Source organism: Rana temporaria, chromosome 13 (genome assembly GCF_905171775.1).
Source record: "Rana temporaria chromosome 13, aRanTem1.1, whole genome shotgun sequence".
NCBI lineage: Eukaryota > Metazoa > Chordata > Amphibia > Anura > Ranidae > Rana > Rana temporaria.
In genome coordinates, this window is record NC_053501.1 from 14,328,725 (window position 1) to 14,355,872 (window position 27,148).

Here is a 27,148-nt window from a genome sequence, read left to right on the forward strand (position 1 = left end):
GGAACCTTCTTCCCGCTGAAAAGCCTGTCCTCTTCCACAGTATGCTGCAGACAAAGACCCTTGCTCTCTGTGTAGAAGCAATGGTCTCTCTGCAGAGACCCGACACCTCCTGCTGACTCAAAGCCAGAACTAGGCAGCCAGTGAAGCTTATTGCTCCCTAATTGCACAGCTCTAGCTCAGCAGGAATGGGTCCGACCACTGCAGAGAGACCGCCCCTTCTACTCTTTGTAGTAAGCTGGCCAGGGAGGGACACGATTTTTCACTGCCATCTTCTTCCCTCTAATTAGAACCCTCAAACATTATATATATTTTTTATCCTAACACCCTAGATCAGGGGTCTTCAAACAACGGCCCTCCAGTTGTTCAGGAACTACAATTCCCATAATGCCTAGTCATGTCTGTGAATGTCAGTGTGTTACAATGCCTCATGGGATGTGTGGTTCTGCAACAGCTGGAGGGCCGTAGTTTGAGGATCCCTGCCCTAGAGAATAAAATGGCGATTGTTGCAATACTTTCTGTCACGCCGTATTTGCGCAGCGGTCTTACAAGCGCACTTTTTTGGGAAAAAATTACACTTTTTTTAATTAAAAAATAAGACAACAGTAAAGTTATCCCCATTTTTTTTTATATTATGAAAGATAATGTTACGCCAAGTAAATTCATACCCAACATGTCACGCTTCAAAATTGCGTCCGCTCGTGGAATGCCGACAAACTTTTACCCTTTAAAATCTTCATAGGCGACGTTTAAAAAAAATCTACAGGTTGCATGTTTTGAGTTCCAGAGGAGGACTAGGGCTAGAATTATTGCTCTCGCTCTACCAATCGCGGCGATACCTCACATGTGTGGTTTGAACACCGTGTACATATGCTCTTCTGCGCGCAAGCTCGTCGGGACGGGGTGTGTTTTCTGGCTCCTAACTTTTTTAGCTGGCTCCTAGATTCCAAGCAAATTTGTCAAACCCTGGTATAGAGAGACCCACAAACTAGGTGCAGTGCTTGTGTGTAAGGCGATCCAAGTCATATTTCAGCTCAGGCATTTGGGAACAAGACGGCATCCCACTGGCGACTCACCGCTTCGTTGTTCTCCCACGCGCTCTTATCTTGATTCACAACATAACCCGGGGGAAGCCAGTTCACAGGTGGATCAAATATGGAGACGACCATGCGGCTTGGCGAGCCTTTCTTCTTACCAAGACGGTAAAGGTTACAGTTACTGACCTGCAAATCAGATTTGGTTATTGGTATGTAGACCGCTACCACATCACAAACTCTATAGTTTCACAGTTTCATTTACCACTAGCGGTCCTTCACCCTACAACAGGATACAATTTATAATTCTATGAAAAAAAAATTAGAACCATAGAGAAAAACAAAAAAATAAAAATTGACTGAAACAGTCCACAGGTCGTGCAGTCCATCATTTTTTTTTTATTCTGCAACAAAAGCCAACGTGGTTCAGGGCTCAACACTCATCAGGGCATGTAGAGCAATAACCATGGGGCGATAAATACCGTATTTATCGGCGTATACCGCGCACTATTTTGCCCTGAAAATCAGGGCAAAATCGTGGGTGCGCGGTATACGCTGATACCCGCTTTCCCGCCATGAGTTTGAATACTGCGCCCGCATATACCGAGCGCAGTACACTCGTGTATCTTCGGGCAGTCTCTGCGCCTCTCGCGCTGACGTCCTGAGCATACAGGACGTCAGCGCGAGAGTTGCCGCGCCTGCCCGACGATACACGAGTGTACTGCGCTCGGTATATGTCGGCGCAGTATTCAAACTCGGCACGGGAAACGAGCGGGGAGGACGCCGGACCCAACGCCGCCGATGGACGCCGCGCAAGACACCAAAACTGTAAGTACAAAACATCTTTTTTCCACAGGAATTCGGGCAACTTTAGGGGTGCGCGCTATACCCCGATAAATACGGTAAATAACACCACCCATAGGGTGAAGGATGCTGTCCTGGACTGCAAGTTGAAAACTAACACATTTCGGGGACAAATCACTGCCCCCTTTTTTAGGGCTTGTAGGGCATTGCCCACAATGGCCGCCCTATAGTCAAGCCTATGGGTGAGGTCACCATTAAAGTATTGCAGCTGTTGGCAATCTCTTCACTGAAGAAGTCATGTGACCAGACCGCCTTCAGAATAGGCAAGTATAGACATCCTTATTTTACAGCAGTGGTCATCAACCGTGTCCTCAGGGCCCACCAACAGGCCAGATTTTATGCATTACCTTGGGGAAACGCAGACTAGAATACTGCAATCACTGAGCAGCAAATGATCTCACCTGTGATTTATTCTGGTTATCTTGCAAACCTGGCCTGTTAGTGGGCCCTGAGGACAGGGTTGATGACCACTTCTTTACAGGGTAGTTAGAACAGGCTTAAAATGTGGGGTGGGGGCAGGTTTAAGTATATAGTTAGAATGGACTTCTACTTTAACCACTTAAGACCCGGATCCTTTAGGCAGCTAAAGGACCCGGACAGTTTTTGCGATTCGGCACTGCGTCGCTTTAACTGACAATTGCGCAGTCGTGCGACGTGGCTCCCAAACAAAATTGGTGTCCTTTTGACACCACAAATAGAGCTTTCTTTTGGTGGTATTTGATCACCTCTGCGGTTTTTATTTTTTGCGCTACAAACAAAAATAGAGCGACAATTTTGAAAAAAATGCAATATTTTTTACTTTTTTTTTAGAATATCCCCCAAAAATATTATAAAACATTTTTTTCCTCAGTTTAGGCCGATACGTATTCTTCTATTTTTGGTAAAAAAATAAATAAAAAAAATCGCAATAAGCGTTTAACGATTGGTTTGCGCAACATTTATAGAGTTTACAAAAAAGGGGATAGTTTTATTGCAATTTTATTAATTTTTATTTTTTTACTACTAATGGCGGCGATCAGCGATTTTTTTCGTGACTGCGACATTATGGCGGACATTTCTGACATTTTTTGGGACCATTGTCATTTTCACAGCAAAAAATGCATTGTTTACTTTGAAAATGACAATTGCAGTTTGGGAGTTAACCACAAGGGGGCGCTGAAGGGGTTATGTGCGACCTCATTTGTGTTTCTAACTGTAGGGGGGTGTGGCTGTAGGTGTGACGTCATCGATTGTGTTTCCCTATAAAAGGGAACACACGATCGATGACAGCGCCACAGTGAAGAACGGGGAAGCCGTGTTTACACACAGCTCTCCCCGTTCTTCAGCACCGGGGAGCGATCGCGGGACTCCAGCGGCAATCGGGTACGCGAGTCCCGCGACCACGTAGCTTCGGGCGCCGACGTATAGCGGCGTGAAGGGGTCCTTAAAGCGGTGGTTCACCCTAAATAACAACTTTCTACCATGCCATTCCGCATACTAGCGCGACTTACGGTATGCCTTTATTTTATTTTTTTGCGCCGTACTCACAGTTTAATCACGTACTGAAGTTTCAGACTCCCCGCGGAGAATGGGCGTTCCTATGCAGAGGGAACAGGATTGACGGCCGGCTATGGCGCGTCACGCTTCCCAAAATTAGCCGGAGTAGGACTCGGCTCTTCACAACGCTATACGGCGCCTGCGCACAGACTAGGAGCTGACTGCGCAGGCGCCGTGAAGAGCCAAGTCCTATTTCGGCTATTTCTGGGAAGCGTGACGCGCCATAGCCGGCCGTCACTCATGTTCCCCTCTTGCATAGGAACGCCCATTCCCCTCGGGGAGTCTGAAACTTCACTATGTGATTAAACCGAGTACGGCGCAGAAAAATAAAATAAAGGCATACCGTAGGTCGCGCTAGTATGCATTTTTTTTTAGGGTGAACCCCCGCTTTAAGTGGTTAACAAGCTCTGAACTGCAATTTGTAAGGAGGAAAACTTTGAAAACTTCAAGGCTTATATTAATGTAGATGGGATGTTAAGAAATATAACTACACCCATCCCGTAAGCCCTCTCTCTAATTTTCAAAACATTTCAGTAACTTGTGGAAATCGCATGGTTGCAAAAAAATAAAATAAAAAAAAAACGGGTAAGAACCAGCAATAAAGTAAGGAATACAACAAAGTATAATGAAGGTTGTTTCAAGTCCCATTTGTCTGTCCCCCACCAACCTTTTTGCTTCTCATGTATGAAAGCCTTCCCTCGTGAGCATCTGGGTAGGTACAGAAAAGGTAGGTGGTGATGGCATGTTTAAGAAAAGAATCCCCCAGCATTTCAAGCCGTTCCAGATTGAACCCGTCGCTGGCGTTAGACAAAGTCAAAGCTTGTAGGATAAGCCCGGGGTTCGGCCCAAGAGTTCTTGAGGAATACCCGTTGGAAGTCCCGCTTTCACACTTGACACCGTTGGTGACAGGAGGAGCTTCTGGGTTAAACGTCGTTGTCAAAGAGCCGGGGCACCCATCTGAGGTAGGTTTGGTAGCATTCATGTCGTTACACTTTTCACTCACAGTACATTCGTTGTTGGCGATAGGCTGGTTGTCACTAATCGTGTTTTCGACGGGGAATGAGGTAGAGGACTGAGCAGGTATTTCCCGCCTGCAGCTAGCCGGCTGGCTCCTTGGGCAAACATCGCACCCTCCGTTGGCGAGACCATTGCAGGAGACGCCGTTAACCATTGCACGGTCACCTAATGCAGGTGCCGTCTGGAGGTTGCTGGGAGATTTCGGACTTTTCTGCTCGGTGTGGTTCACAGACATTTGGTCATGAATTTCTGTTGGGGCCTCTGGCTTAGCAGCACGATCGGGGAAACCTGGGGTACTGGGCTTACAGTTACTTCCGGGGTCAGGAGATGGCAGGTTGAGATTTGAGATGAAAGTCTTGCTGTCAATGGACCGTTTCCATCCAAAATCCAAGTTGGGATACCTAGAAAACATAAGAGCAACATCATGTGAAAGATAAAAAAAAGATCATTAACTCGAGGTGTCAAAGAAATACACAAGGGTAGTCCACAGCGACTATACAGGCTGAAAGACCTAAGGGTCAGTTTTTGATGCGCTTTTGGAGATTAACCACTTAAGGACCGCCTCCTGCACATATACGTCGGCAGAATGGCATGGCTGGACACATCCACGTACAGGTACGTCCTGTACTAGTACCCAGCCGTGGGTCGCGGGCGCGCTCCCGCGACCCGGTCCAAAGCTCCGGGACCGCGGGTCCCGCGGACCCGATCGGCGCTGGAGTGCGGCGATCGGTCCCCGGAGCTGAAGAACGGGGAGAGCCGTGTGTAAACACAGCTTCCCCGTTCTTCACTGCATCGATCGTGTGATCCCTTTCATAGGGAGACACAATCGATGACGTCAGACCTACAGCCACACCCCCCTACAGTTGTAAACACACACTAGGTGAACCCTAACTTCTACAGCGCCCCCTGTGGTTAACTCCCAAACTGCAACTGTCATGTTCACAAACAATGCAATTTAAATACATTTTTTGCTGTGAAAATGACAATGGTCCCAAAAATGTGTCAAAATTGTCCGAAGTGTCCGCCATAATGTCGCAGTCACGAAAAAAAACGCTGATCGCCGCCATAAGTAGTAAAAAATTTTTTTTATAAAAATGCAATAAAACTTATCCCCTATTTTGTAAACGCTATAAATTTTGCGCAAACCAATCGATAAACGCTTATTGCGATTTTTTTTTTACCAAAAATAGGTAGAAGAATACGTATCGGCCTAAACTGAGGGAAAAAATGTTTTTTTATATATTTTTGGGGGATATTTATTATAGCAAAAAGTAAAAAATATTGAATTTTTTTCAAAATTGTTGCTCTATTTTTGTTTATAGCGCAAAAAATAAAAACCGCAGAGGTGATCAAATACCACCAAAAGAAAGCTCTATTTGTGGGAAAAATAGGACGTCAATTTTGTTTGGGAGCCACGTCGCACGACCGCGCAATTGTCTGTTAAAGCGACGCAGTGCCTAATTGTAAAAACCCCTTGGGTCATTTAGCAGCATATTGGTCCGGTCCTTAAGTGGTTAACCACCCACAGGGTGTCATATGAGGTCATCGGGTTGTGGTTATAGCAGTATGATGCCTGGACCTGCATCAAAATTTTTAGCTGGCGATTCTCTTATATAGAATTGGTTCAAGTGGCTATAGAATCATACCATCACTTCTACAGATGGTGTAAGGGGGCCCACCCTGCCACCTTTACCAAGTTTTTTTAATCCCATTGGTGTGACCGGCAGCAGCCAGTTCCTGAGACACAGAGGGATGCATGTTGTTCCTCCCACTTCGTGTATATCCACTTAAAGTCATACTTGCCTCCATTTATGGAGTCTCCTCTTCTAGAGTGTCCCAATGGAGAGCCGCTTTCCATGGGGGCACTCGTGCTGGCACACTCCCGAGTCTTGCTGCTGCGCCAATTGACACAGACAACAAAACTCACGCACCGTGCCCGCCAATGGCTACTGCCGCTATCAATCTATCCGAGGAAGCTCCTTCCTGTCACTGGAACGATCGGGCTCCAGTAAGAAAAAGGGGGGCTCTTTGGCAAAATATAAAAGATGTTAACTTACGCCAAGTAAATAGATACTCAACATGTCACTTTAACCACTTAAGGACCAGGCTTATTATTGGCACTTTGTTTACAAGTAAAAATCAACCCTCAAACCTAGTTTTTTTTTTTGTAGGAGAGACCCTAGAGAAGAAAAAAGTGACCTTTTTATTTTTTTAGGTTATACTGTATCCGAGCAGCAGTTTTTTTTAAAGGCAATTTTTTTTTTGGGGGGGGGGGGGAATGCACCGAATTTGAATGCAAAAATATTATTATATTATTAATAATAAACCCTTTCTGTAAAATATAAAAGATGACGTTCTAAAAATTGAGTAGATACCAAACTTTAAAATTGGGCATGTTCGTGAAATAGCGACAAACTACAATACTTAGAAATCTCCATTAGGTGACGCTTTAACCTTTTTCTTTTCTTCCAGGTTACCCATTTAGAGTTACAGAGGAGGTCTAGAGCTACAATTATTGCTCTCGCTCAGACGTTCACGATGATAACTTATGTGTGATGTAAACACGATTTCATCAAGGCTTTCTCCCTGGTGTGGAGTGTCATGCTCGCCACCTCCCTTAGACTACAGGAGAGTCAGGACGCCCACTAACACACCAGGTAAAAAGCCTCACATTACTGTGTGGAGTTACAGAAAAAAAAAAAAAAAAAAAAAGAAGAACAGGAAGTGAGGATTTCTCAGAAGAAATAAGAACATTTAAAAGCAAAATGGAAGGATGAGGTAAGTGAAGGAGGACTGCACTAAGGTAAAGGAAGCTATTTAGGGGGGGGGGGGGTGGGGGGGGGGGGAAATTGTACAACCCCTTTAAGAGTATCAGTTAAAAAAAAAAAAAAAAAAAAAAAAACTAGAAGGACTGCAGTGATGGCATGTCACTTCCGGTCTAGGGTGGAAACAGGAGGGTGGGGTAAGGCCCCTCCCACTGCTTCCAAGATATATTCAGCAGGCCAATCAGCTGTTTGGATTGTTTCCGTTCGTTTATGATTTTCAGCCATTCTCAGGACAGTTATGACAGATGGAATGTTGACGTTTCTAGAGCGGATCTTACCGGAAGTCCTCAGGTAGGGACTGAATGCCAACACCGGCATCAATTGCTGTCTGAGCTCGCAGTTCCTCTGCTGTCAGGAGGCAATGCATACGATAGAGAATGCTGGGCAGGCAGACGGCCTTTCTCCACAAGGATGCCGGGATGGGGTGTATGGCGCACAGCTCTGGAACCAGAATCTGAAATGTACAGAATTGTGTCAGCAGAGAAATGGAACGGCTGAGGATTCAATATGACAGAGCAAGGAGCGACGTGTAGCCTGTCTTCACATCACTGCAAGGTCACGTTATTGTAATTGCTATAAGAAAAAATAATAATTGCATCAAATGGGACTGACCCTAAGCCAATAAAACAAAACAGATTTCTTCATCCTCAGAATCGAGATGGATAGAGGAATCCTCCTAGCTGGGAATATTGCATTCTGACAAACAGGATACCTTAGCTCGGCCCTCAAAATTTACACTCGCCTCCTCGCATTTTGCGAGTAAATTTTGAGGTCTGGCGAGTGTGGGCTGCCTGGGAGCAGGAGGGGCGAGCAAGGAGAGGAGAGTCGCCGCCGCCGTGTGGTTGTTCAAAGCGAGGGGAACATAACAGCTTGTAATTCAATAGCTGTGTTCCCCGCCGCGCGCCGTCATATACAGCCCCTCCCCCCCCTTGTCCAGACACTTTGATAGACAGATCACCCATACCAGGATTGGACGGGTGGTCTATCAAAGATTCCCGGACAAGGGGGAGGCGCTGTATATGACGGCTTGCAACGGGAACACAGCTATTAAATTGAAAGCCATTATGTTCCCCGCGCTTTGAACAACCAGGCGGCGGCTCCGGCTCCTCTCTTCTCTTCCCCAGCACAGGTAGGCTGCACTGGGGACACGTGGCTGCACTGGGGACACATGGCTGCACTGGGGACACGTGCAGGCTGCATTTTTGGGCACGGTAAAGTTGTTAATATTAATAACTTAATTCTGCATAAAACATTTAAGTGTCATTTCATGAGATAATGAGGGTGTGTCTAAGGGCGGGATTAGGGGGTGGGACATGGTAGTGGTTGGGCAGGGCAACTGGTGGAGAGTATGCCTTGAGGCCTGGCTAGTAGCTCAGGACTTGAAATGTTGAGCCCTGCATATGCATTATATATATATATATATATACACATACACACACATATATATATATACATATATATATATATATATACATATATATATACATATATATATATATATATATATATATATATATATATATATATATATATATATATATATATATATATATATATATATATATACACACATACACACACACAATATTTTTTCGGACTATAAGACGCACTTTTCCCCCCCAGAAATATGGGGGAAAATGTCCCTGCATCTTATGGTGCGAATATATGACAGGCACTGCCCCCGCCCCCTGCTCGCATTTCCTCCCGCCACCGGAAGAGAGGCAGGAGGAGTAGGGGACAGACGTCCAAACCCCCCGTGGGCACCGGGTGATCTTCCGGCTGGATCGCGAGACAGAAAACAGAGCATTCGGCCGCTCGGGCTACTCTGTCTTCTGTTAGGCGGAAGGGATAACATCAGGTAAGGCTGCGTTTGTGGCAACGGTCACTCTGCATTTTCTATGGCAACGGTCACTCTGCATTTTCTATGGCAACGGTCACTCTGCATTTTCTATGGCAACGGTCACTCTGCATTTTCTATGGCAACGGTCACTCTGCATTTTCTATGGCAACGGTCACTCTGCATTTTCTATGGCAACGGTCACTCTGCATTTTCTATGGCAACGGTCACTCTGCATTTTCTATGGCAACGGTCACTCTGCATTTTCTATGGCAACGGTCACTCTGCATTTTCTATGGCAACGGTCACTCTGCATTTTCTATGGCAACGGTCACTCTGCATTTTCTATGGCAACGGTCACTCTGCATTTCTATGGCAACGGTCACTCTGCATTTTCTATGGCAACGGTCACTCTGCATTTTCTATGGCAACGGTCACTCTGCATTTTCTATGGCAACGGTCACTCTGCATTTCATGGGCACTGGAAAATATTTTAGTACACCATTTGCTTCAGAATATTTTTTTTTTCTTGTTTTCCTCCTCTAAAACCTAGGGGCATCTTATGGTCAGGTGTGTCTTTTGGAGCAAAAAAATATGGCAATTAGTGAAAAGAAGCATTTATTACCTGCTTGTTCTGTAAACTTTCCCACTTCGCCTTCCTCTTCTCTGCGCTGCTTAAAGGAAGAGCTTTCCCCTTCTGGTTCAGGTGGCGTGGAGTCAGCAGGTTTAGTCTACAAGATATCATAGGAACATGCATTTTATTTTGAAACTGTATAACAGAGGCTGCTGCTGCCTCTGCTGTGCCCTGCATGACTTCTCTTCTGCTGGACCACAGAATACCTCTCCTTATGTTATGGCAGTGTTTCTCAATTCCAGTCCTCAGGCCCCCCCAACAGGTCAGGTTTTCAGGATTTCCCTCAGATGAAAAGGCTGTGGTTATTACTAAGGCAGTGAAACTGATCAAATCACCTGTGCAAAATAATGGAAATCCTGAAAACCTGACCTGTTGGGGGGGCCTGAGGACTGGAATTGAGAAACACTGTGTTATGGAGATGAGGAAAGGGGGGGGGGGGGTGTTCCGTAGTCCAGAAGATAAGACTGTCTGCTAACAACTGGTGGGAGGGGCCAGCAGGATGCTTCCTGAAAACACCACAGCTCCCCCCCCCACTCCACTCATTAAGCCTCTCCAGAGCCCTCTGTCCTGATGCAAAGGTTTGTGGGTGGTTAATGCAAATATCAAAACACCTTAACGTGATTATAAAGTCTAAAAAAATAAATAAAAAATTCAATAAAAATACCAAACATGTCACACTTACCTGCTCTGTGTAGTGGATTTGCACAGAGCAGCCCCAATCCTCCTTTTCTCGGGTCCCTCTGTGCTCCTGGCCCCTTCCTCCTGTTGAGTGCCCCCACAGCAAGTAGCTTGCTATGGAGGCAGCCGAGCTGCAGCTCCCAGTGTCCATTCAGACAGTGAGTCGCGGTTCAGGGCCGCCCTCTCTCCTGATTGGCCAATTGACTTACAGCAGCAAATGGCGCCGCCATTTGTCTCAGCCAATCAGGAGGGAGAGTCCCGGACAGCCGACACTCGTGAACATTGCTGGACAGAGGGGAACCTCCAAGTATTAGGGGGAGCTGCACACAGAAGGCTTTTTATCTTAATGCATAGAATGCAATAAAGTGGCTGTAAAGGCAGGAGGTGCACTCTATGCATTAAGATAAAAAGCCTTCTGTGTGCAGCAGCCCGCCTAATACTTACCTGAGCCCCATCGCTATCCAGCGATGTCCCACAAGTGACTAGGGACTCTCCCTCCTGATTGGCTAACACACAGCAGTGGCGTCACTGGCTCCCATTCTGTCAAAGTCAGTTAGCCAGAGGAGAGAGGGGGCGTGGCCCAACCGTAGCTCCGTGTCTGAATGGACACAGGGTGCTGTGACTTGACTTGGGTTCCCCCCCCATAGCAAGCTGCTTGCTGTGGGGGCACTCAACAGGAGGGAGGGGCCAGGAGCACAGAAGAGGAGGATCCAGGTTGCTCTGTGCAAAATCATTACACAGAGCAGGCAAGTATAACATGTTTTTTTTTTTCTATTAAAAATAAAAAAAGTTTTTACAAATCACTTTAAGATTATAAAAGAATACAGTATGGTTTGGTGGGGAGGGGGAACTGAGTAGGGGGGGATGGGAGGGGGGGTGGGAGGGGTTTGATGGGGAATATGCCATCTGCGATGGCACAGTTATATGTTCCCGGTCATGTTGGCGGATAGGTAAGCTTGGCGGTGTGCCAAGGAATGTTTTCGTTGTATGTCTATAAAATCTTTAATAAACAGAAATTTTCAAAAAAATAAAAAAAGATTATAAAAGAAAAAGAAAATTGACTTTACAACCACTTTAATGAGTGATCGTCAGTCTGCTGGAGTAGGCAGGTTGTATTTGTATGCCGACTATCCGAGGAAGCGCCCACATGTGATGCCGAGCCTCCATGATTCCAGAATGAAATACAGTGGAACCATGGTTTACGAGTAACGCAGTTAACAAGCGTTTTAAATAAACATTTTTTTTTAATTCTGACTGGGTTTGCGAGTGTTGTCTTCACAAAACAAACAGAATTCAAGCCAATGGGGTGTGCAGTACCGCATTTGGCCAGAGGTACTCCATTCACAAACCTTTCTGAGATCAGCCGAGTTGTCCCCGAGTATTTCTGAGGCTCTCTGGCGCCCCCGCCATCTCTGGCCACATGCGGTATTGCATGCCATAGAAAATGTGGAACACATTATCTTTGTTCCCACTGACTTCTATGGGGAAATTCGCTTTGATACGCAAGTGCTTTCTCCTGAAACGGATTATGCTTGTAATTAGAGGTTCCACTGTACAATAAATAAAAGGGACAGGGACAGGGACAGTCAGGCTGAGAAAAGGTATGAGATGTTAGACGTCCTCCAGCCAGGAAATGAGGCGGGGCTTTATCCCACTTGTTGCAGCTTCTTGAAAAAAGCTCACTGTGTGCAGCGATACCAGAGTAAGGCGAGGAACCTGTGCAAGACTAATGGTAAGGCTGGTAGTGGATTTCATCTCAGACCTGCGTCTCCTTCACACTATCCTGCAGAATCGACCCCCCCCCCCCCCATAGCACTCATCTCAGCAATATAATCGGCCTCTCTGGGAAAGCGCCCCGCTCACTCACCTGGACGACGTGTGGTCTACATCCAGAAGGGGCTGGTTGAGGTTTGTCAGGTCGAGGTTGTATTTTGTTTTGTAATATTCAGCAAAGGTTTCATATTCCGGGGAAGGGAATTTACTAAGTGGAGTAAGATCAGTGTAGACGTCAGCGACGTAGAATCGATGAGGCTGATCGAAATTGCGATATCTGAGGAGAGAAAATAAGAGAAATGTATGAAGAATCGCACAGACTGCTTTCTTCTTACAGCCAACAGAGCAGCAAGTGGTCTTCTACCTACACACTCACAGCTGAACTCCAAGCAAAATAGAAAAAATAAATAAAAAATCCAATTAAAAAGACAATTAAACTGAATATATTGCCGTTTACAGTCCTTGTCGTGGCTGCGTTGGTTTTCTTTTTTTTTTAACCACTTGCTGACTGCCCTATACTGCTATGGGGTGGCAGCTGTGTGCCGCATCACATACTTCTATATGATCCTGCACTTTCACCTGCAGGTGGCGCAAGAGAGTTGATCAGCAGTGATTATTAACAGCAGAAACTGATCTACAGGTGTCAGGCTCCCGGCGATCAGAGACTCAGAACTGAGATCTGTCTATGTAAACAAGGCAGATCTTCATTCCGACAGGAGGGAAACACGAGGAACGATTTGTGGGGGGGTTAAATCTTCCAGAGGGCAAGTGGTCAAAGTGAAAGTAAACCCTCATTTTAAATAATTTTCCGCCAAGGAAGCCGCCATCTTGGCCTCTGATTGTCACCTGCCATGGTGCTGCACATGTGATCAGTCAGGACACCGGTACTGGGAGGAGGTGGTTACCATAATAAATAAAACTTTTAAAACCAAGTTAGAAGCTTAGTCTAAGACATGCTTGTTAGGCAGCATAGAGGAGAATAGAGTGCCAGCCAGCTCCCTTGAAGTGGTACTGAGATGCCTCTTCCAGGCAAGGAAGTTAATTGCGTTGAGGTGGCAGGCCCAGATGCCACCCACTGTCAAATCTTGGGTTGAAACTATTAACACAATGATTTGGAGTGAGAGAGTGACACTTACCCGACAGGGAAATTATAGTAAGTTTGTAAGGATTTGGAAACCCTGGCTAGACGAAACAGGATGTTCTATATAAAAAGAGGACAGTCGCCATTCAAATTCAATAAATATCTTAACCCGCTATCAGGCATTCCTTTATGGGGAAGACGTATTTAACGAAGTATATTAACTTCAAAAACTGGCTCACGGTGTGATGGGAGGGTGGGCGAGGGTTTGCGGGGTGGGGGAGGGGAAGCGAGGTATGACAGTTCAGAAACAAGTGGTCTTTCATTTATTCACAATGTTATAAAGAACGAAGGTAGGATAAGATAAGGGGAAAATAGGGAAAAACGTATGGTTGTGTATTGTTTATATTATGTACGATGGTGTAACACTTTTTGTATCTTTTTATACGCAAACAATAAAAAAATATTGAAAAAAAAAAAAGTTAGGACACCGGTTATTGGCTGGTTTGACAGTTTGGTTGAGAGTACAACCAATGGGAGTGTTACATTCACAGCACGTGGCCCCTTTCCGATATCCCTCAATACCATACCCAAAGTATAATAAAAAATAAATTCTGCCCCCTCCCCCATTGCGCTCTCACCTAGGAATGATAACTGCGTCTTGGTAGTCTTCTAGCTTGAAGATGAAAGAGTTTTCCGGGGTATACTGTGTACTGGGGATTCCAGTACGCGCTTCCGATTTTTCAATATCTTCAACAAATGAAAAGTCTATGTCCAAAGTGCCAGAGCCGTTAACTGTGGAGGGGAATTAAAATGGGGGGTTTAATAATGTCACATGTGCTAAAGTGGTTGTAAAGGCTCAAGGTTTTTTTAACTTAATGCAAGGAGTGCTGCTCCCCCCCCCCCCTCCTAATATTTACCTGAGCTCCATCTCGATCCAGCAATGTACAAGGGAGCCAGTGGGCCAATGAGAGGAGACCCATTGCCTGATTTTGGGATAGGCGTTGCTGCCGAGCCTGCCACAGACACCACAAGCCGGAGAGAAAGTGAGTGCCAGACTGGTGGCAAGTTCACTTACTAATAAAAAATAAAATAAAAATAGCGGGGGGGCTGCATATAGAGGAACCACTCTCTCCATTTTCCTCCTGCCGCCACGGAATGGGGAGAGGAGGGGAGGCAGGCTTTCAGATGCTGCAGGAGGAAAATGGAAAAAGAGATTTTTAATACAGCTTACCTGTAAAATCTTTTTCTTGGAGTACATCACGGGACACAGAGCGGCATTCATTACTATATGGGTTATATGGAGTACCTTCAGGTGATAGACACTGGCAATCTCAAACAGGAAATGCCCCTCCCTATATAACCCCCTCCCATAGGAGGAGTACCTCAGTTTTGTAGCAAGCAGTATGCCTCCCAAAATGGTCCCCAAAAGAGGGGTGGGAGCTCTGTGTCCCGTGATGTACTCCAAGAAAAAGATTTTACAGGTAAGCTGTATTAAAAATCTCTTTTTCTTTATCGTTACATCACGGGACACAGAGCGGCATTCATTACTATATGGGATGTCCCAAAGCAATGCTTACAATGAGGGGAGGGAGAACATCTCCAAGACAAAAGGATTTAATTTAGAGATATACTCAAATCATAATAAATCCAACTTAGTTGAGAAAAATAATCTTAAATTTTAAATTTAACTCAAAAAAAGAGGAGCCCCCGGAATCCGAGGGTCTCAAACTGCAGCCTGCAGCACTGCCTGCCCGAAGGCAGTATCAGTATTCCTTCTTACGTCCAACTTGTAGAATTTTGTAAATGTGTGGACAGAAGACCAGGTTGCCGCCTTGCAAACTTGAGCCATAGAGATCTGGTGGTGTGCTGCCCAGGAGGCGCCCATGGCTCTAGTAGAATGAGCCTTTAATGATACTGGAGGAGGCAACCCCTTCAAGCCGTAGGCCTGAGTGATTAATTGCTTAATCCACCTAGAAATGGTGGACTTTGCAGCTGCCTGCCCCTTCTTGGGCCCATCCGGTAGAATAAACAGCACATCTGTTTTCCGGATCTTCTCTGTAGCTTTAAGATAGGCCTTCATGGCCCTGACAATATCCAAGGTATGCAGCAACCCTTCCTTTCTGGAAGTAGGTTTAGGGAAGAAGGATGGTAATACCAAATCCTGGTTCAAATGAAAACTGGATATAACCTTCGGTAGGAAGGAAGGATGAGGGCGTAGAACGACCCTGTCCTTATGAAAAATAAGATATGGTTCCTTACAGGATAAGGCCGCCAGTTCCGATACTCTTCTTGCGGAAACTATGGCGACCAAAAATACTAACTTCCTTGTCAGTAAAACCAAAGGAATTTCAGCCAACGGCTCAAACGGTTGTTTCTGTAAACTTGACAGAACAAGATTTAAATCCCACGGACAAAGCGGGGATTTAACAGGAGGTTTAATACGTAAGACCCCTTGAAGGAAGGTCTTAACCAGCGAGTGGGTGGCCAGCGGCCGCTGAAACCACACTGACAGAGCTGAGATCTGTCCCTTGATTGTGCTTAATGCCAATCCCTTATCCACTCCTAGCTGGAGAAAACTTAAAACTCTATCGATGGTGAACTTGCGAGGAAGCCAAAGTTTGGACTCACACCAGCCTACATAGGCCTTCCAGACCCTGTGATAAATCACCCTAGAGACCGGTTTCCTGGCTCTGATTAGGGTAGAGATTACTTTCTGAGACAGACCTCTACCCCTGAGAATCAGGGATTCAGCCTCCAGGCCGTCAAATCTAGATGCCGTAAGGCAGGGTGGAGGATCGGACCTTGCGATAGCAGGTCTGGCCTTAGAGGCAGAGTCCAAGGGTTTCCCACTACCATCCTTAGGATTAGTGAGTACCATGCCCTTCTGGGCCATGCTGGAGCTACCAGGATAACTGGTATGTGCTCCACCCGGATCCTGCGCAGCAGGCGGGGTAGTAACTGGAGCGGGGGAAACGCATAAAGCAGTTTGAACTGATGCCAAGGGCAAACCAGCGCATCGGTTCCGCAGGCCATCGGATCCCTTGAGCGGGACATGAACCCGTCTAGCTTCTTGTTGAGTCTCGATGCCATGATATCCACGTCCGGCACTCCCCATCTTTGGCAGAGTGCTTGAAAGACTTGTGGATGCAGAGACCATTCCCCCGGCCATAGAGTCTGGCGGCTTAAGAGGTCCGCCTGAAAGTTATCCACTCCTGGAATAAATATTGCCGATATGCAGGGCACATGAGCCTCTGCCCATAGGAGAATCAAGCTCACCTCTCTCTGAGCGGCTTGACTCCTGGTTCCCCCTTGGTGATTTATGTATGCCACGGCCGTGGCATTGTCTGATTGAATTCTCACCGGGAACCCCTGCAATTTTGACGTCCAAGCCCTGAGGGCTAGTCGAGCAGCTCTGAGCTCCAAGATGTTGATGGGCAACTGCTTCTCTAGCTTTGCCCAAGTACCTTGGCGAGTGCAACCATCCAAAATTGCTCCCCAGCCCGTCAGGCTGGCGTCTGTGGTCACTATCTTCCAAGCCACTGGGCTGAAAGACTTCCCCTTCAGTAGATTCTGAGGGTCTAACCACCAACACAGACTTTGTCGGACTCTTGATGAGAGCGGCAACGGGATATCCAAGGCCTGTGGCCTTCTGCTCCATGCTGACAGAATGGCTGCCTGCAGGATGCGAGTGTGGCTCTGGGCGTATGGTACCGCCTCGAATGTGGCCACCATCTTGCCTAGTAACCTCATACTTAGGCGAATAGTCGGTTCCTTTTTGCTTAGAACCAGTAGGATGACTTTTCTCGATTTAGGACCCAGCCGAACCTCTCGAGGTATTGGACCGTGAGGGCCACTGCTCGCTCCCAGCCGGGAGACGAGTGATCTATGACTAGGAGGTCGTCCAGGTATGCTAGGATCGTGACCCCTTGGATCCTTAGCTTGGCTAGGATTGGAGCTAGGACCTTCGTGAACACCCGGGGGGCCGTAGCCAACCCGAAGGGAAGCGCCACGAATTGGAAATGACGTGAAGCCACCATGAAGCGTAGATATCTTTGATGTGGCTGATAAATTGGAACATGAAGGTAGGCATCCTTTATGTCTATGGACGCCATGAAGTCGTCCCTTTGGAGTGTGGCAGCTGCTGACCGCACGGATTCCATCCAAAATGAGCGGACCTTTAGGTATGCATTTACCATCTTTAGGTCCAAAATTGGCCTGACATCTCCATTGGCCTTTGGGATGATGAATAGGTTGGAGTAGAAGCCCAGCCCCTGTTCCAGGACTGGTACCTCTACTATTACTTCCTGGGAAAGTAGATGATCTAATGCCGATCTTAATGCGGCTCCCTTCTCCGGATCGTTTGGAATCCTCGACTCCTGGAAATGAGGAGGAGGAAACCTTAGGAAATCTAGTTTGTAGCCTGTGGCCACGGAAGACCGTACCCACTCGTCGGGAATGCTGGCTTCCCAAATCTCTGAAAAGAGTCGCAGCCTTCCCCCCACCTTCGTGGGTGGGGGCGCCCCTTCATAAGGTTGGCTTGGGGGCTGGTTTTGCTGGTTTGCGAAACCACTGCCTTTTGCCTCTAACAGCCTGTCCTTGTGATCTGCTGTTGAAGCCGAAGCTTGCTTTTGCAGGAGGCCGTCGATACTGCTTAGTATTAGAGGGCCCCTGCCCAGGGGAATACTGTCATTTAAACGCAGGCCCCTGAACCTTCTTCTTAGTTGGCAAGAGAGTACTCTTGCCGTTTGAAATGGTCTGAATGTATTTATCTAGGTCTTCTCCGAAGAGTCGTCCTCCATGGAAGGGGAACCCTACCAGGAGCTTCTTGCATGGGGGCTCAGCCTCCCAGCTTTTTAACCATAAGAGTCTTCTCATATGGATAAGGGATAACGATAAACGTGACGCTTGCTGGATAGAATCCTTGATTGCGTCTACCGTAAAACATATGGCCTTAGGGACATCCGAAAATTCTTCTGCCTGCTGAGCAGGAATAAGTTTAAGCATCTGCTTAAATTGATCCGATAATGCTTGAGCAACCCCAATCGCGGCCACAGCTGGCTGTATTACTGCCCCTGCAGCAGTGAAGGAGTTCTTAAGTAGTGCTTCCAAGCGCTTATCAACAGGATCCTTGAACACCTGTATGTTTTCTACAGGGCATGTTAACGATTTGTTAACACATGAGATGGCTGCGTCCACTGCAGGAGTAGCCCATCTTTTGGAAAATTTATCTTCCATAGGATATAGGACAGAGAATCTTTTAGGTGGTAAGAAGATCTTATCTGGCTTGTTCCAATCTTGGAACAAAACTCCCTCTAATAGAGGATGGATCGGAAACACAGCATTGCTTTGAGGCGCCCTCAGTGAGCCCAAAGCTGAAACCGTCGATACCTGGAGATCTGGTACTGGCAAGTTGAATGCCTTATGGACCAAGTCCGACAATCCTTGAATCCACCAGCTCTCCCTCAGGGAGACTGCCCCAGACTCCTCTGTATCCGGATCCTCGATCCCTGAACCTACTTGGTCCTTGCCCAAGAGGTCGTCCAATTCCCCTGAGGAAAGGACCTCCTCCTCTGAGGGTCCGCGCTCGGGCGACGGAGATCTATTCCGCTTACTGCCCCGCATAGCTGCGGCTATCATTTTTCCCATGCTCTTCTGCATCTCTTTTAAAGAGGTGAGTAATACCTCCTCCGTGACCATCTTAGGGTTGGACTGACTCGCGTCAGCTCTAGCCCCAGATCCCGATGGCCCCAAGGCTCCCTGTGGGGAAAGCAGCGGCATAGCTTTGTCCGAGACCTCAGACTCTCTGGGGGAATCCCCACCTCTTGTACCCTCTGACTTGTTTTTTGATGCCATGGTACAATACCGAGGTACACCTGCTACTTATTGGTACCTGGGACTTATAAATAGTTAAATGCCCAAACACCTGTTTGGGGGATAAAAAATGCTTCCTCTCCCCTAGATGACACTTTTTTTTTTTTTTTTTTTTTTCAAATCTAGGAAAGAAAAAACATTCTGTCCCCCTGAGTAGTATTGCAAGAAAAACTATGAGATGGAAAAGAAACAGCCTATTCCTAGGCTTGAAAACAGTCTTCTGAAGACTGCAATATTCTTTCTGGCCACTGTGTGTCCTCGGCGCCCCGTGCTTGCCGTTCTGGTCTTTCCTCCCCAGTTCCAAAGTATTGAATGAGCTATATGGAACAAACAAGGAAGGGCCGCCCCTTCCTTAAGCCACTGACCCGCCCTTCCCCCCCAGCAATCTCAAACAGGAAATGCCCCTCCCGACAGGGGGGGGGGGGGTTTGGGGGGAAGGGAGCCTCTCTGCTCCAGCAAACTGCAGCCTGCAGCCTGGAACCACGAGGAGGTCAGCGTTTTGCCTGCTTTGCAGGCTCTGAGGAGGAAGACTGAATGGAGCATCGCCTGGAGGCTTGCAGGTAAGCACAGCTCTCTGACACACACATACACTTTATACACAGGCCCCACTCAATGCTTTTCCAACACTACAAGGGAGGTCACATCTTATGGGGAATAATACATATAGAGCCATCCTATCTTTATGATATGTGACTGGTTTGCCAGATGCAGTGCATAACTTTAGGCATGTCCCCTGTGACCCCCCAGAAAAAACCTGCTAAGAACCAAGTTCCGCAAGTTTTCCCCTCACTTACCTGCTCCATGCCGCAGGACTTTGCCAAGCAAGAGGCCCAATCTTCCCCCATCTCGGTGGGGATGTCTAGACCTTCAGGCCCTGGGTTCCTATGAAGGATCCACTGTCCTGGGCCCATATAGCACTCTGGCAACAGAAAACATTAGGCACCCAAAGGTTTCTAAGTTCTGGGCCCAGGGTCCAGCTCTCTAAAAAGAAAAGCATTATGGGCTATACCCCAAGGGTTTGGGGTCCGGTTACTGACCACTTTAGCGCTGAGGCTTTTTTGGACAGAACCGGTTAGCTCACCTAATCCCAAGGATGCGGAGGCAAGCTAAACCATGACTAACACCTAAGACACTGGCGTAAAAACTGAGGTACTCCTCCTATGGGAGGGGGTTATATAGGGAGGGGCATTTCCTGTTTGAGATTGCCAGTGTCTATCACCTGAAGGTACTCCATATAACCCATATAGTAATGAATGCCGCTCTGTGTCCCGTGATGTAACGATAAAGAAAGATAGATTCCTCTATATGCAGCCGCCCACCGCAGCTCCTCGTATCCAGCTTCTTGCGAGGCGGTGGCGTAGCATTGTCAGACTACAACAGGAAGTGCCGGTACTGGCAGGATAGCCACATAAAAGTTTGCAAAACAACCATAAAAAATGTGACATGGTATATTTAAAACTTGGCTCTAGTCAAAACTAATTCATCGTAGATAGATCGTGGGAACGATTAGATACAACGGTTTCCCCACACGGTTCAAAAAAATGTAATACAAAAACAAAATGGCTGCAGTCAGGCTCTCTGGATTTGGCCTATGATGACAGCACGGGAAGTCCACTCACCAACATTGAGAGGTAGAACGCAGTAAGCGGCGTCGGCCGCTGTGGGTTTGAATTCTAGTGCAGGTTTCTCCAGGCGAAGGATGTGTGAGAAGATGTACTGGTGGAGCCGGGTGATCAGCTCCAGCTGCTGTAAGGTCAGAGAAAAGCCGGACTTTTTCAGCTCGATCGATATGGTCACCTCCCCGGACCGCGTGTAGACGGGGAAGTGGGGAATCTGCAAGACATGCCAAACCAAAAACTTGAAGGAACAACCGATTAAACAGTTAGCTGAAAAACATATGTGAACTATTACTCTGTTAACAGATATGAAAGCGCTTTCAAGCTGCTTCAAAACACTTCCCAGTGCCTGAAATATGTTATACCAGTGCAATGCTGGCAGTCCTGACCTTGGTCTGAATGGAAGGGTACAAGAGATTACGGGGAGTGTAGTGCGACTATAGGTTCTTGTCATAGAAGTCTGTAGATAAGGATGATGTCACATTCCTTCCAGCGAGATCCCGGGGGGATACAGAGAAGGCCGAAATCCTGTGAGCAGACACTCATGGCCCGGATTCACAAAGCACTTGCGCCAACGTATCTCAAGATACGCCAACGTAAGCACAAATGTGCGCCGTCGTATCTATGCGCTGACCCACATACTAAGATACGCCTAAAAATAGGCTTCCTACGACCGACGTAACTTGCCTACGCCGTCGTATCGTGGGCGCATATTTACGCTGGGCACATTTGCCGCTCCCATTGATTTTCTATGCACATATGCAAATGAGGGCGATACGCCCATTCACGAACGTACTTGCGCCCGGCGCATAATATACGCGGTTTGCGCAAGTCGTACATCCGGCATAAAATGATTCCCCATATATGAGGCGCAACCCATGCAAAGGTATGGACCAGGGAACACAAGCCGTCGTATCTTTTGTCGTTTACATTGTACGTGAATATGACTAGGCGTAGGTTACGTTCACGTCGTAGGCAGTGATCCGTCGTATCTTAGGGAGTAGTCCAACGTGATTCTGAGCATGCGCACTGGATGCGTCCACGGGACGGCGCATGCGCCGTTCGTTATTCGTATTTTTATGGTGCTCGGCCCATCATTTGCATGGGGTCACGCCTCATTTGCATGGCTCACGCCCACTTCCACTTACGACGACTTGCGCCTAAGAAGCCCAGCGCAGATTTGGTGGCAAGTGCTTTGTGAATTTGGTGCTTGCCTCTCTGCGCTGGCTTTTAATAATAGGACACTTACCCGTCCTGGAGTCCAGCGATGTCAGCACTGCAGCTGATGTTTCCATCAGCTGTCCGGTGCTGCCGCCATTGCGGGTACGGGAACCTGGCAGTGTAGCCTTTCAGGTTCATGCTGGGAACCCTACTGTACATGCGCGAGGCCCGCTCCTCTCTCCTAATGGTCCGGCTGCCGGGGGAGGCGGAGGGAGCACCAGCCATGATGTCACCACCCACGGCGGAGGCTCCCGGAAGTGGGAAAGAACACCTGTCAAAAGGTATCCTGTTCCCCCTCACCCCGGAAAGGGGGGGGGGGGGGGAGAGGAATCAGATGAGCGCAAGTTCCACTTTAGGGTGCAACGCCACTTTAAACAGCAGAGGGTGCTGTAAAAGGAAACCCTGAAACGTGTCGGGCGTTTCTGATCTGCATGCTGTAGAACAAAGAAAATATTCAGCGTACCTGAGGTATGGGTTTTGCAGTAAGGATGCCGAAGCACCTCTCTGTATCTTCAGGAGGGTAAAGCTTCCGTCTCCTGAAGTTCAGTTCATCCGGTAATGGCGTGGTTAATACCATTCCTATCACATACAGGTAACACGGCTGTCCCGGCCTCGGATAACTGTTCCGGAGACAGTCGGGGATCTGAACAGGAAGGAGAAAAAAAAAAAAGGTTGGTTCATCAAAAAAAAAAGGATTCTCTAAGATACATTCACAAAAAAAAAAACCCACACAAATAATAGGGTTCCCTCAAATAGAAATATACAACCAGAGAACTGCCTACAAACCAAATCCCCTCCACCACTGAGAAGATTTCCCTCCACTTCCTGTCCTGGACACACAACAGGAAGTGAGAGGAAATACGTTGACACTACCGCGTTTCCCCCGAAAATAAGACCTAGCGTCATTTTCCAGGAGGGATGCAATATAAGCCCTACCCCGAAAATAAGCCCTAGTTTAAAATGCTTGTAAAATTCTATAATCCTCTCTATTACAGTAGTATATAATGTACAACGTGTGCGTTTCTGTAATATAAATGCAGGGAAGAGAGCTCCAGCGGGTCACAGAAGCGCTGAGCGGCGCTATAACGAAGGTATTTGGCACAATTATATTACAGAAACACACATTGTACATTATATATTACTGTAATAGAGTGGATTATAGGATTTTACCTCGCACTGGGGATTCCAGACTGGCAGGGAGAGGGGGACAGAAGACATCACATTACATGGTAAGACCTACCCTGAAAATAAGCCCTACTGTGTCTTTTGTTGCCAAAATAATTATAAGACCCGGGCTTATTTTTGGGGAAACACGGTATATAAATCCTGTGTAACAATTTTAATAATAAAATAATTTCTAAACTGGCGGGAAATCTTAAACAGCTCTCACCAGGACAAAAACAGAATTTCTTTAATGGGGGACACAACTAAAAACCCCCATTTAAAAAATAAAATAAACCCCCGCACAGGAAATGATCGGGATTTCTCACAGCTTTAGGATAGCACTGTCTCCTCTTGGTGGAGCCGGGCCGGCCTGGGACGCTGGTTTCCTCCTCGTCGTGTAGGTCCAGCTCCTCCTCGTATTTAACAGTTTCCTTGCCAACCGGCATCAAATGGTCATCCAGTTCACCTGAGAAAAAAAAAAGAAAAAAGGTTGGGATTCTTTATGAATGACCAATTGAACGTGTATTGATTATGAGCATTAAAATCAGAACGAAACTGTGGAAGCTGCACCCAAAGACGGCAGGCAGGGGATACAGTTTACTCCATGGTGTTCCTTTGCAGCTGATCTCTTCCTACTACTGTCTTACCATTCCTTGTTCTGGACTGTGTGTGTGTGTGTGGAAGCGGCCATCTTGGTAGAGGGCAGGGCTTTGCTTCCTCATGTCAGCCTCCAGCAAGGAGAGTAGCGGGCACTTTAAAACAAAGTGCACTTATCCTTTTCACTACTCCCCCCGAAATCTGACCTAACTCGCCTTTCCCCGCTAGATGAATACTTATCTCAGACAGTAGCAGTTTATTCCATGGCTCGACAAAATCCGTTCGCAATTGCGACTAAAATTAGCGACCTGGCGCCCGGGGAAGCTTAGGCCTCAATTACCGCGCGGCGGGGGAGGTGGGGGCGCACGGAGACACAGGATACCCCATCCTGTGTCTCCGTGCGCGATCGCGGCTGGCCGGCCTAAACTTCCTTCTGTGATCTGGCGCCATCCTGTGGTGGCCGTTGGCATGACAAGTAAACCAGCAATTCTAATGGAGCTTCCCCAGTGCTTTCACTGCCATCTCCTTAACTCTAGTTGGAGCCTCTATAATAAATTTATACATACATACATTGTGTATGTATATATATATATATATATATATATATATATATATATATATATATATATATATATATATATATATATATATATATATATATATATATATATATATATATATATATATATATATATATATACATACATACATACATACATACATACACACACACACACCATACACATATACACACACATATATTGTGAAAGATAATGTTACGCCAAGTAAATCGACACCCAACATGTCACGCTTCAAAATTGCGTCCGCTCGTGGAATGGCGACAAACTTTTACCCTTTAAAATCTCCATAGGCGGCGTTTAAAAAATTCTACAGGTTGCAGGTTTTGAGTTACAGAGGGGGTCTAGGACTAGAATTATTGCTCTCACTCTACCAATCGCGGCGATACCTCACATGTGTGGTTTTGAATACCGTTTACATATGCGGGCGCTGCTCGCGTATGCGTTCACTTCTGCGCACAAGCTCGGCGGGACAAGGGGCGGGTTTTCTGGCTTTTAACTTTTTTAGCTGGCTCCTAGATTCCAAGCAAAATTTGTCAAACCCTGGTTTTACTTCCAACGGTGCAAGTATTCACGGTCATGGCTGCCTTCTGCATTGCAGCCCTGTAGACATTGCAGTGCCTCTTCCGTGCTCCTGCCCCCTCCCTCCTGTCAAGTGCCCCCACAGCAAGCAACTTGCTATGGGAGCACCCGAGCCGGCCCCGCCCCCACAACAAGCAGCTTGCTATGGGAGCACCCGAGGCAGCTCTGCCTCCTCTTCTCCGATTGGCTAGCTGACTGACCGCAGCAGGAGCCAATGGCGCCACTGCAGTGTCAGCCAATCAGGAAGAAGAATCTCGGATGGCCGAGACACTCGTGGACTTCGCTGGACAGAGGGGGCTCAGGTAAGTATTAGGGGGGCTGCTGCACACAGGCGGCTTTTTATCTTAATGCATAGAATGCACCTTCTGCCTTTACAGACATTTTAAAGTGCATCAATCCTTTATTACTAAAACACCAAAATAAAAATAATCGGTCACAACCTTGCGGTGGGAATAGTCTTCCAGACGTTCACTAAACCAGCTTTTCATAATCACATTACAAGACACCAGCGAGAAAATTCTTACCAATTTCATGCAGCTTCTTACAGCATATGAGGGCCACCGCTCGCTCAGCAAGCCTCGCACAGTTCATAGGAGGACCCTGCAACAATGGAACACACAATGATACATTACTGGTGACCAACAGTCGCTGTAGACAACACTCCTTCAATCGCAAGACAAAGATAATATTGCAGAGCGTGATAAATGTTCTTCTCCCCTCTTCTATTCCACATTTAAATAAAATGTATTCAAAGCCATTCCATGTACTTCATCCAGACTGTTCTGGGTTTGGGTCCTCACAGCTCCAGCCATTTAGAAGAGTAAATACTCAGTCATAGAAATAAAACGAGGCGAGAGGTCCTCATGCGCAGTATAGCTGGACATGGCCATGATTTTTTTGCACGCAGGCTTTGCAGAATCTGGCCATTGGTGCAGAATGAAGCTGAAGCCATTTTGCTTCCACGGAGAGAAGCAGTAAAGCAGGAGTCCCCAACCCCGGGGCGTGGACTGGTGCTGGTCCGTGGCCTGTTGCTGACTCAGCCGCACAGCAGGAGAAGAGTCCCCACCAGGCCATCACAAACAGCGGTCCCCACCCCGGCCGTCACAAACGGCGGTCCCCACCCCGGCCGTCACAAACCGCGGCCCCCACCCCGGCCGTCACAAACCGCGGTCCCCCACCCCCGGCCGTCACAAACGGCGGCCCCCACCCCGGCCGTCACAAACGGCGGCCCCCACCCCGGCCGTCACAAACGGCGGCCCCCACACCGGCCGTCACAAACCGCTGCCCCCACCCCGGCCAGCACAAACCGCGGTCCCCACCCCGGCCAGCACAAACCGCGGCCCCCACCCCGGCCAGCACAAACCGCGGTCCCCACCCGGCCATCACAAACCGCGGTCCCCACTCGGCCATCACAAACCGCGGTCCCCACCCGGCCATCACAAACCGCGGTCCCCACCCGGCCATCACAAACCGCGGTCCCCACCCGGCCATCACAAACCGCGGTCCCCTCCTGCTGAGCGGCCCTGCCTGTGTCTCCTTTCCTGTCTCGCCTGGCCGACAACGTTGTCCTATCAGCAGGGCAGGAGGCGCTGCAGATCAGAACCGAGAGCTCTCCCTGCCAATAGGATATGGTTGGTCAGGCTGGCGGAGGAGCTGGGAGAGGAGACACAGACTGTTAACAACCTCTGACCTGCAAGAAGGAGCAAGGGAGGCAGAGATTGAGGTTAGAAAGGAAAGGAGGGGATAGGGCAGATTGCAGGAGCATTGTAATATAAAAAAAGGGAGGACTGCGATGTAAAAGGGAGCCCTGTGTGTGCAGACCCCTTTAGATCACAGTGCCCTTTACATTATAGTACCCCTTTACATTAAAGGGGGACTACCATGTAATTAAACTTGAAAGGAGGGCTGTGATGTAAAGGAGAATTGAGCACAGTGTGGGACTGCTTTAAAGGGGGATCTGTGATGTAAGGGGGGGGGGGGGGGGGCGACTGATGTAAAGGGGACTGTACTGTGATGTAAAGGGGGAACTGTGGACACGGATATAAAGGGGGTGTGAAGGGGGCTGATGACAGACTTTGTGAAAATCCCAGCCCCATCATACACCCACGCCCGGGTCCCAATAAAAAAAAATTGCCCGGCATGAAACCAGTCCATGGAGGTAAAAAGGTTGGAGGCTGCTGAGTAGAGTATAAACTTCACTAAAAAGGTCACAAAACAGTATCTGTGCGCATGACAATATATTC

General features: G+C 47.5%; 1 protein-coding gene across 1 annotated transcript in view; it reads right to left on the minus strand.

The window, feature by feature from the left end:
- DICER1 (dicer 1, ribonuclease III) overlaps positions 1-27,148 on the minus strand; it is a 55,399-nt gene that overhangs the window by 19,916 nt on the left and 8,335 nt on the right. Inside the window, 10 exon segments of the mRNA XM_040333634.1 lie at positions 1,074-1,220; positions 4,099-4,849; positions 7,552-7,727; positions 9,736-9,841; positions 12,290-12,472; positions 13,915-14,068; positions 20,767-20,980; positions 22,448-22,627; positions 23,475-23,614; positions 25,430-25,505. Coding sequence (XP_040189568.1) covers positions 1,074-1,220; positions 4,099-4,849; positions 7,552-7,727; positions 9,736-9,841; positions 12,290-12,472; positions 13,915-14,068; positions 20,767-20,980; positions 22,448-22,627; positions 23,475-23,614; positions 25,430-25,505 — 2,127 coding nt within the window.